This window comes from Danio rerio, chromosome 19 (assembly GCF_049306965.1).
Source record: "Danio rerio strain Tuebingen ecotype United States chromosome 19, GRCz12tu, whole genome shotgun sequence".
NCBI lineage: Eukaryota > Metazoa > Chordata > Actinopteri > Cypriniformes > Danionidae > Danio > Danio rerio.
In genome coordinates, this window is record NC_133194.1 from 35260569 (window position 1) to 35272718 (window position 12150).

General features: G+C 35.5%; 1 protein-coding gene across 4 annotated transcripts in view; it reads right to left on the reverse strand.

Moving 5' to 3' along the window:
• nt5c1aa (5'-nucleotidase, cytosolic IAa) overlaps positions 1 to 9695 on the reverse strand; it is a 31915-nt gene extending 22220 nt beyond the window's left edge. For 2 of the 4 annotated variants that reach the window (XR_012394640.1, XM_005159633.6), the window contains exons 1-2: positions 9331 to 9695; positions 4448 to 4492 (exon numbers count right to left, since the gene is read on the reverse strand). Coding sequence is in view for 2 of the 4 variants with exons in the window: in XM_005159633.6 (XP_005159690.1) it covers positions 4448 to 4492; positions 9331 to 9477 (192 nt within the window). In the remaining 2 variants the exon portion in view is untranslated. 4 annotated transcript variants of the gene reach the window in all.
• Positions 9696 to 12150: the final 2455 nt, after the last annotated feature.

Below are 12150 nucleotides of genomic sequence, written 5' to 3' on the forward strand. Positions count from 1 at the left end.
TGTTGTAATGTCATTAAAATACATTCAGTTAAATAAACTTAGCCATTCATTTAGTTGCTCAAGCATAAAATGAGACAAAAAGCCGTTTACTCGCACGCGCCCGTCAGAATCGGCAGGCTAGTGCAGAAGCTCCATTGAATATACTAGGGTAAAATAAATGCTCAAATTATAAAGACATGGTGAGGGAAAATGTAATTTAATGCAGTGCTTCTTGTACAATCTAAGACCTACTTTTTATCAGACAACACTCAGCTAGTGGAGATTGCTGATTTTTATAGAAAAAAGATGTGCCGGTTTTTGCATTGGCATACAATTCGCTGGAAGCGCTTAACCCAGGTGAGTGGCAAATTAAAAGTCCTATTAGCATGCTTCGGCATATACCCTATTGAAGAAAGGAGCAGCAGAGACTATTATGTATAGGACTTTGTCAGACTTTGACAGGGACTTTGTCAGTAACTGTTAGAGTTCATATGGACCAGTTTCTTCTTCCTCTGGATCATAACATGTAATTAAAAGTTTTTGCCTGTTTGCAAAAATGTGTTTAATTGTGTTGTCACTCTGCACGGTTTGAAAAAGGCGACGCATGCTTCTTCCTTTAGCGATTTAAATGTGTTTCTGAACTCGTGATCCTCTGCCGCTCATCTTTGCTATGGCCGCCATCAGCTGTTTCTCACAAGAGCGACACAGTCAATTTTCAAAATAGTTCAACTTTTGCCACAGCATGTGTGGATTAATACTGAATGTGTGTCGCTGTTATTACTTGGGGTTAGGTTTAAGAGTAGAGTAATATGCTGGTGTTTAACTGCATTGATTTAATGCACTCCTGCATTGGGATCACACATATACTCTGTGCTACTTCATAGCCATGGTGGGTGTTTATCTCTATGCTGAACCCAGTTGACCAATCAAAACAGACTGGATTTTCGGACCAATCAGCGCAGATTAGCTTCACGCTAAGGAGGGCTTTGGGAACAAATGAACCACTGAACAAATCATATGGGAGTCGTTGGGATAATCAGGTAAAAATTAATGCATGTTATAAGACATAACAAGTGTTTGTTGATCTTGCATGTATATCAGCCTGTTGTTGGAGACCACCAAACCAAAATATGACCTTTTATAATGCAAAATATGGGCTCTTCAATAGTGGCTTATTACCTGTCTATTATTAAGATAATGGTTGTTTATTTGTACTTAAAAAGTACACATTATATTATTCTATATCGTTAATAAACCAACTACTACATTAATAACTATTAATCATTTGGTTACCGTGATAAAGGCAAGTGTTTGCCGAAAGGCATAGGCATAGTTTTAAGGAATAGCCATGTCAATAAAGGCTTTTTAACATTGGTTTTCACATTTTTCGAGTGCCTTGTACTTACTTTTGCTGTTTATTCTGATGAATATCCGACTCGAAGAGCACCAACACGTTAATTAAGCTACCCCTGAGCACTTTTTTGTTTGATTTTGGTCATAGTTAACGGTATAATTAATTATATCTTCAAATAAAATGTTAATAAATTTCCCATCCTTTGGCATAAATCTTTACTTCAGCAGCTTTACATTCTACTATATCTATTCTGAGTTTGTTTTTCAGGCTGTTTACAGTGTTTTCTGAACTATGGAGTGATGAAAAGAGAATCTTTCAATCTTTTATTTTTAACCTAACCTCATCAAATATTCAGATTGTTGTGCTACTGTATGCAAATCAGCACATATTTTTAAATAATGACACATTTGCATATTTAAGCAATATTTTAGAAAGTTTGTAATACAAAACATACTCCAAAATGTGATGTAAAATAAAGTAATCAATCAACTGGAGAATAATTGAGATGATAATGACTTCTTTACCCTCTTCACCTGCAGTGTCTTGCCTTAAAAGTCTCTTTTCCTGCAGATTGGTAGCTGAGTTTGCAATTGCAGGTAAGGCGTGACACTGCTTTACAGAGATCCTAAGAGGTTTGAGCGGGTCTGGGAAATGTTTTCATGGTTGGGTGTTTCTGGGGGCTATCACTTGTGGAAATGAGGCATTAGAGGAAAATTAAAGTGGATAAGTGGCTGGAGCAGTGAGACCTGGATTCAATTATTCAGCATAAAGGTAAAGGAAACATTTACTCTAAAAGCTCTTTACTGATCAGGAATAAAAGTGAACATTGACCTGCTATTGAGAGTCTGACCTAATTGTCCATGGATTGCAACAGTTCTGCCCATTTAAAGGGGTAGTTCACCAAAAATGGACTATTCTGTATTTATTTACTCTTCAGATTATGTTTTTGGGGAATGCTGGAATTTGGTAACCATTAACTTCCACATTTGTTTATCCTACTATGGATGTCAGTGGTTAGCTTTCTTCAAAATGTCTTCTTTTGTGTTGAATAAAATGAAGAAACTCATAAAGATTTGAGGGAGAGTAAATAGCTAAATTTGTTTGCCTCAGGCTCTATTTTAGGGGTCACCACAGCTGAATGAACTGCCAACTATTCCAGCATGTGTTTTACACAGTAGATGCCCTACCAGCCGCAACCCAGTATTTGGAAACACCTTTACACACTCATTCACACACACTCATACAGCATGGACAATTTAGTTTATTCAGTTCACTCATTGGACTGTGGGGGAAACTGGTGCACCCAGAGGAAACCCATGCAAACAGGGGGAGAACATGCAAACTCCTTACAGAAATCCCAACTGACCCAGCCGACGGTCAAACCAGAGACCTTCTTGCTGTGAGGCGACATTGCTAACCACTGCATCACCGTGCCACACAATTTCCTATACAGTTGAAGTCAGAATTTTTTGCCCCCTTGAATTATTAGCTCTCATGTTTATTTTTCCCCATTTTCTGTTTAACTGAGAGAAGTTTTTTTTTTTTTCAGCACATTTCTAAACATAATAGTTTAAATAACTTACTTCTAATAACTGATTTATTTTATCTTTGCCATGATGACAGTAAATGATATATGACTAGATATTTTTCAAGACACTTCTATACAGCTTAAAGTGACAATTAAAGGCTTAATTAGGTTAATTAGGTTAACTAGGCAGGTTAGGGTAATTAGGCAAGTTATTGTATAACGATGGTTTGTTCTGTTGACTAATCAAAAACAAAATATAACTTAAGGGGACTAATAATTTTGTCCTTTAAATTGGGTTTAAAGAATTAAAAACTGCTTTTATTTTAGCCGAAATAAAACAAATAAACTTTCTCCAGAGGAAAAATTATTATCAGGCATACTGTGAACATTTCCATGCTCTGTTTCCACATCATTTGGGAAATATATCAAAAAGACAAATAAATTCAAAAGCGGGCTAATTATTCTGACTTCAACTGAATATATTGTTTATTCTTCTTTGATTTTATTCTCTCAATTTTAAAGTTATTAAATACATATCAAGAATGATATTATTTCAAGTAATATGTATAATAAATGATTGTTTCATTTGTAATGAAAAACATAATGTTATTATATTCAGTCACTTTTTTAAAATGCCCTTAACTTTTCTGATTTTGATTGTAATGCAATAATTTGCAACTTTTGTAAAGATGCTAAAAGCACTAAACAAATAAACTTGAATTTAATTGAAATAAATAGAATTTTTAGTTATGGACATAAGGGCTATTGTGTGATAATAATGTGGTTATGCTACTTATTTTGTTTTCTCATTCAACCAATTTTTCTGTGCTTGTTTTTGTGTCATCAGTAGGGCCAGAGAGCATCTGTAGACGTTTTTTGCTATTTCCTGCGCAGAGTTTTAAAATAAATCTGCGGATTTATGTGAATGATTTTGGGAGTATTGTAATGTGAAAAATGAATATATTCAATTTAAATAGAATACCTTTTTAACTTTTATTTAATGTTTACAATTCAAATCCAGTTAGATCCACTTATTTGGTAAACAAAGCAAGTCTCTCATATAATATATCTACTAAAAGACAGAAAATAATACTTTAGAAACTGTATTGTATGTAAATAAAATGAACATTTTCATATTAGTCAGTGATATTACTTAAAATAAATTCAAAACTAGTTAAATATAAATGTACACATATTTACTCAAGTAAATAAATAGACTCAATGATGGGTTAAAAATCTGTGGAAAGCAAGTCATCAGTCATAAAAAAACTAAATCTATAATGCAAACAACAAAAAATGGCCTCAGTAAACACCTTAACATACACACTACATCTCCAATAACACAGATTTACATTGATTTCTAAATATTTTTTTCTGCACACTCAAAACCTGATGTGACAAAAATAGCTGTCAAATGATCTGAAAGCACCATTAGGCAGAGCTCTCAGGAATGCATTACAATATTTGTTTGGATAAGTCCATACTGTGGGTCAACAGGTCATGCGTTTAGTAGAGCCAAGCAGAACAGATTGTTAATGAGAGACGGCAGAGATGAAAATCTGCATGACCCATTTGAAAATACTTACAAAAAATATGCCTCCCTCCACCTTCCTGGCCCGTCTCACAGGTCCCTTCATGGAATGACATTTCATATCAACCTCCATGTCACAAATTTTTGCAAATAACAATACATACATGTTCTGGTTGGGAAAGATTGCCATGGTTGGAAAACACAGATGGAAGAATATGTGAATGCGAAAGATGAAACTGGTTGAGGACAGAACCATCAAACCATGATATTAAGATGCAGATGAAACTAGAAACACTGAAAAGTTTTTAAATAAGAACACTAAAATGTGAATTATATATATATTCTAGTTGTTTAAAACTAAATGAAGAAATAATCAATTGAATGAGTTGAGAACTTGTTGATTCAAAGAGATTTAGGCTCTTCATGTGAATGACTCTCTCTGTTGAGTTACTGTGCGCCTCCATCACAGTAGGTGGCGGTAAGTTGGTTCACATACAACTGCATAAGAAGTCACTGCACATGCTTAGCTTAACAGACTAAAGTTTAAATTTCTGCAGTTGTGATATTCCACATACACAGTTGAAGTCAGAATTATTAAACAGCCTGAATTATTAGCCCCCCTGTTTATTTTTTCCACAATTTCTGTTTAATAGAGAGCAGGGTTTTTTTCAGCACATTTCTAAACATAATAGTTTTAATAACTCATTTCTAATAACTGATTTATTTATTTTATTAAAATATTTTGGACTAGATATTTTTTCAAGACTCTTTTATACAGCTTAAAGTGACATTTAAAGGCTTAATTAGATTAACTTGGCAGTTTAGGGTAATTATGCAAGTTATTGTATAACGATGGTTTGTTCTGTAGACTGTCAAAAAAATAGCTTAAAGGGGCTAATAATATTAAAAGTAAAATGTTTTTTTTTTATTAAAAACTGCTTTTAGTCCTAGCCACAATAAAACAAATAAGACCTTCTCCAGAAGAAAAAATATTATCAGACATACTGTGAAAATTTCTTTTCTCTGTTAAACATCATTTGGGAAATATTTAAAAAAGAAAAAAATTCAAAGGGGGATAATTCTGACTTTAACTGTATATGGACAACTTATTTTTGGTACAAGTAACTTAAAGACATAAAACATAAATGCACTTGGAGTTCCTTTTGCATGTTGACGATTTAATTTTTGCACTAACCCCTTCAAACAAGCTGCTGGGGCATGACCACTGGTGCATGAGCAAGGTGTAATTAAATGAAGAAGATGCATATTTGTAGCTGGACAGAAGTTCTCCTAGCCAGTGGTTGACACTGTTCCTTTAAATGGGGTGCTAGAGCAAGTAAGCTCGGAGTGGAACAATCATAGATGCTTAGTAATTTTTTTTTTTTTTGTAATTGGTATTTTATTAAATACAATATCAAAAAATGTAAACAATATCAATATCAATCAAAAATGTTGAGTTAAAGTGCTTTGCTGACATTGAATAAATAAGAATCAATTCAATCAGATAAGCACAACATAAATATTATAATCAAATTAGCTGCAAAGAAGTTACACAGACCCTTTTAAAGCCATGCTTAATTTACACATTTACAGTTTACTTAATTTGTTTAGATGCACAATGGGTGCTACGATTAAATCATGTTTATTCAACAAATTACTTTTTGAGTATAGTAGTAGTAGTAGTAATAATTGTTATTATTATTTAATATGTTTACAAAAATACAAAATACACATAGCCAATTAAAACAATCTAAGATGTCAGCGCCAATGGCATCTAGTTAGTATATTGACACATGGCACTCTGGTGCTCACGGCGACCCACCCTTTCCTGCGTATACTTTCTATTGTCCCATCGATTAAAGGTGAAAACCCCTCAAAATATGTATTTAAAAAAATTTTAATCTAAGATATAAAAAACTGAAAAACTTTTAAATAACCTTAGAAAATAAGTACAATTTTAAAAAGCTTAGATTCTGTGTATCTCTAATTTAAAGATGAAGAGTGTTAGAATACAATACTGTAAACACAATTTTGCTAATAAGAACAATAATCAGGCATGTTTATAGTCTAAAAATCTGCCAAAAAATAAATTAAATATGCATGTTTAACAATATACTATCAATAATATGAAATATGAAAATTTTTTAAATGTTTTGTTTGATTTGCTATAAGAAAATGGTAAAAATTTGACAAGGTGACAAAAAAAGAAACACCATGTGTAAATAAATATTTCTTGTCCTCGTAAATACTTATGATCAAAATCAAATCAACCAAACTGCATCTTAATACCAGGTGTGAACATTGGCCTGTTACACTAAGATTTAAGATGTGATTTTTTGCACTTTGTAATAAGTTTATATAGAAGGTTTTAGCTGTCCGTGTGTTATATAAACTGTGTGCTTGAAAAAGCTCCCCAAATGCTTGGTCAGTAGTATGTGATGTTATTCATGGTTCAAACTCTTGATATAGAGACGTTTAATTATACTGGCACAGATACAGTTACAGACCACAGAGATTCAAGACTGAGCATAGCCCGTATCAGTTCTCCTTAGAAAACAATCTCCTACTAAATAAACTAACAAACTGCTTTCTTTCCCTTTTCGCCAATTAAGTGGAAACAAAAAAACTTTGCACTCATTTACAATGCAGCCTTTACTTATGATGTTGATTGCCCCCTTGTACATTGTTCCCCAATTTCTGTAAGTAGTGGATATAGAAAGGCACCATTCCTCTGTTGTGTTATTGCCTTATATCTCCTAAAATGAGAGGAAAATAAATTGTTTAATTAATTTGTGACTTTGGATATCACTGATAGAACATCTACAATCATTGTAGAGATTTTGATGATGGATAGATTTTGGTCCTGGCTTTGATGTTGAAGGAAAGTATACACTACCTGACTGAAGTCTTGTCATTAATCCCAGTAGTAAGAGCAACAAATACTAACTTGACTAGTATTTTTGACTAGTAAGAAGGTAGATTTTTCTGATGAATCATCTGTTGAACTGCATCCCAATCATCACACATACTGCAGAAGACCTATTGGAACCAACATAGACCCAAGATTCTCACAGAAATAACCGGGGTGTGCGAGAGATGGATGGCAACATTAACACCCTGAGGTATCAAGACATTTGTGCTGCCCATTACATAACAAACTACAGGAGAGGGCAAATTCTTCAGCAGGATAGCACTCCTCATACTTCAGCCTTCAAATCAAAGTTCCTGAAAGCAAACAAGGTTAAGGTGCTCCAGGATTGGCCAGCCCAGTCACATGAACATTAATGAGCATGTCTGGGGTAAGATGAAGAAGGAGGCATTGAAGATGAATCCAAAGAATCTTGATGAAATCTGGGAGTCCTGCAAGAAGGCTTACTTTGGCATTCCAGGTGACTTTATTAATAAGTTATTTGAGTCATTGCAGAGATGTATGGATGCAGTCCTCCAAGCTCATGGGAGTCATGCATAATATTAATTATTTTTCCACTGCACCATGACTTTATAATCTATACTGGACATTATTTCTGTTAAGTGACAAGACCTTTGTCCAGACAAAGTCAGACCTTACTGTCCGAATTAAATATTTAAAAATCAAGGCATGATCATGTTTTATTTTAGTAAAATAAGTGTAATCTAGAAGCATTTGTCTTTCATATAAGCCACTTCTGATATAAAATTATCAACTAAAAGTCATGTTATTATTATTTGTTCCTAAAACCAGGATAGGCAACAAGACTAATGTCAGGTAGTGTAGATGCAAAGTTGAAAATTTAACCATTTATAATATATTTTCATTTATTCTTGTGAAGGTGAAATTGAATATTCTACATCATTACTCCAGCATCAGTGTCACATGATCCTTCAGAAATCATTTTAAAATCTTGATTTATTCCTCAAGAAACATCATTTATGTTAAATAATTGGGAAATTAGTTGTCAGTAAACATATAGAGTGCGATACTGTAAATGCATATACAGCAAGATAAATAGTGTTGTAAATGTACAGTATTTTTGCTGTAATTGATTCACAGTAAGTTATAGCGAACTGCTGCCAGTAAATTACTGTAGATTGTTAACAGCGTAATATTTTAACATACTGACACATTAGAATTTTAGTGTAGGTCACAGGTGAAAGTGACAATTTTTGGGTGATGACTTTATATACCCACTAACTACACGCTGCAGCGAACCACAGCCATGATTTACTGCTGGGTCAGTCTGGGGCAAGCAGTGCAAGTGTTGGAAATGGGAGAATACCAGAGGATAACAAAGAGGAGAACGGCATTGCGGGTTATTAATAGATCTGGAAAAGGCCAGTGACGCTTAGAGTAAGTATAGAGGCTACCGCAGAGAGAGGAATTATACACATGGTGTTGACCAGCTGCCTGTTGCACACGCTAAAGGAGCCTGTCAAAGTGCATGTAAAAGTTTTCTAATGCACTAAAATCTGTGGTAAAACCTCTTTGGAAGCAGTGTCATTACTTTGATAACCCACTGCATATTACAGATGGTATTTCCATATCTTTATGGCGGTGTTAGTAGAAGTCAAAATAAGCAGTGGACGACTTAAATTGATCTGCACCTGCTGCACCTCAGATGGCATTATCTCCTTACATTAGGACTGTTACCTAATAATGCCATCAGCCCCTCCTTTTCCATGAAACCTGCTCTGTTTCTGGCTTATAAACATTGACACCACAACCAGGCATCACAACATGAAAGCCAACAGCTACTTATAATCATATTTCACATAATTACACCACGCTTTGACAAAATCCAGGTGTCAGAGTGGGAAAAGTGAATCAACACACACATACACGTGGACTACTGTATAAGCAAATCACACCATCAAAGGTCTGAAATTGCCAATAAAAAGGACAAGGGCAATAGGAAAATGGCATCACAGATGAAATGCAAACTGATGGAGAACATCACTTACTGATTTGGGCTTCTTGGAACCAACATTTTCAAGCATATCCTTGTTGCTGTCCTCCCAGGATGCTTTGGTATCCCCGTTTGAGGCCGATGGGCAAGTGTTGGGCATAGGCTCTTGCCCCTTCATGACCTGAACAGGGTCAAGACTCATTCTTCCCTACTCTTATCATCAATGGCACACTGTGATCCAGAGCTGCTTCACGCTGTACTGTTAGCTCTGCTCTCATGCACACACACTCGGTGTATTTCCCCAATGCCGTATTCCTGCTTCAGCGTCTAATGACTGAGTGCTCTGGTTGTCTATATCCTCTCTGCTCTGCCTGCAATCTGCTGCTGTGACGCGGATGATATCTAACCCCTTCTCTCTCTCTCACTCTCTTTCCCTCCACATTTATCCCTCGCTCATGCACATACTGTCCTCCTCCCCTTTCCTCTGTATCATGCTATCGGAAATCCGCATGTGCTCTCAGTCAACAGAACGCAATATTACATATTCTGATAGGATCAGCCAATGAGTAATGGGTTTCCCTGACAGCTGTCCTTCCCAGTCCACATACAGTTTGTCCTGTAGAAAGCAGCCCAGATAGATAGATAGATAGATAGATAGATAGATAGATAGATAGATAGATAGATAGATAGATAGATAGATAGATAGATAGATAGATAGATAGATAGACAGGCACAGTCGAACGGACGGATGGATGGATGAATGGACAGATAGATAAAAACACAAACTCAACCGTTGTTTCTCCTCACTGTCCCCCTGATGCCGATATAATGGGGTGAAAGAGCCCATAACCCAATAATCAGTTGCTAGGCAGCGCTTCGACCCCATGCAGGACCTTGCCAGAGATTGGCTGGTTTCTTGCAGTCCTGACAACAGCCTGGGGCCACGAGGGACACAATATTATCCACACTGTCCTCCCTCTGCTGGCTGATGCAAGAACTGCATCATCTGTGCTCAAATGAATACAGTATGTTTTGTGCATAATCCTTTCCGTTTAAATCTAGACTACTAAGACTCTTTGCACTAGAAAATATGAAGGCATTCATTTAAAATCCTAATCTTCTAAAAGGATTGTTAGGCTGCATTCATTAGGCCAAGTGGCGCTGGAAATACTTCCCTAAAAGACATATTCATGCTCATGTCTGTCTGTTTCTTCTTATCCCAAGGTTCACATAATCATGGATCCAGGCTGTATTTGGAGCAGATGGTTGTTGTGGTCATTGATGAGTCAAGAGTGCAAGGTTCTTCCAGTGGCAGACGAATCTCTGCATTGATCCCGTCGGCTAGTATGAACACCTGAACATTGACCTGCACCCTCTCCACAATAGATGCGCATAGACTGCAGCTTTGCCCTTTTACATTTGGTCAGAGGAAAACTAATCACCTCGGCTAAGCCTGATTTATCCAAAAGTTTGTTCTGCATTTCCATCAGTTGGTGGAGTTCTGTAACTGTCCACGCCTTCTGACATTTGTGTTAATAACTGAGCTGAATCAGTTTTAATTTAACTGGAACTACACATTCAGTACTCACCTGTCTGTTGATATGCTGGAATGTTCTACAGTCTGAAACATTGCCTTTTTATTCTCTTTCCCTTATTTATGTTACGCTGTTTTGGCACAATCTACATTTCAAAAAGCTCTATATATTTAAAGATGAATTGAATGAAGAGACTCAGTGTAAGTGTGTTGTAGACATGGGCTGGTATAAGATTCTGACGGTATGATAACCTTGGATAAAAAAACACCATGGTTTCTCGGTTTCCCGGTATCACGGTATTGTGATTACTGCTCCAAAATAAGTTCTTGTTATAAATGTATGGGTAAAAAACAACTTTTTCCCTCATTGAACACAATATATTTTATTTTGAGAAATATTTAAAGTATTTTGGACCACTAGCTTTTGCTGTAAAAGTTCATTTTCTGCTGAAGATATCGTTGCCCTAAAATTTTTTCTTAAAATAGTTGTCAAAAACATGAAAAAAACAAACATTTTTTTAAGTCTTACATATACCTTAGAAATGGTGTAACAGGAAATTTTGGTGGTTTTAAAACCTTGACTTTTCCAAATTTAGTTATCACCCCATGCCTAGTGTTATGTTGTTTATACTTGTCGATAGACATGTGACGAAAACCGTTTTCGAAGTATACCCCGGTTTGGAAAAGTCAGGTTTTAAAACCAGCTAAATTTTCTGTAAAACCGTTCCTAAGGGATGTGTAAGACTTTTTATTAACTTTTTTTTTAAACAACATATCTCAATGCAGAATATTTGCCATTTAAATGTTTAATAAATCAGTTTTTTTTAAACAAATGAAGACAGCAGAAGCCAATGATTACTTTTCCAAAATATTTTAAATGTTACTCACAATAAAATACTTTGTGTTCAAAAGGGAAAAAAGTTTTTGTCCTTTACCCAGACATTTAAAGAGCCCATATTATACATGAAATAGGGTCATATCTTGGTTGTAAGGGTCTCCAACAACAGTTTAATATGCATGCAAGGTCAAAAAACACTTTCATGGTCTTATAATCTGCATTTATTTTTACCTAATTATCCCAGCGACTCCTGTATGAATCGTCCAGTGATTCATTTGTTCCCAAACCCCTCCTTAGCGCGAAGCTAATCTGCGCTGATTGGACCAATGACAGTCTGTCGCGATTGGTCGACTGCCTTCAGTCAGAGAGTAAAATGCACAACAGCTAATCAGCAATATAAAAGTAATCACAGTTCATACACGCTCGATGGTGTAGGCGTGGAGTTTAGCTGCCAGTGGGTCAATGTAAATACAGACTATGGACTTGAAAATACAAACGACTGA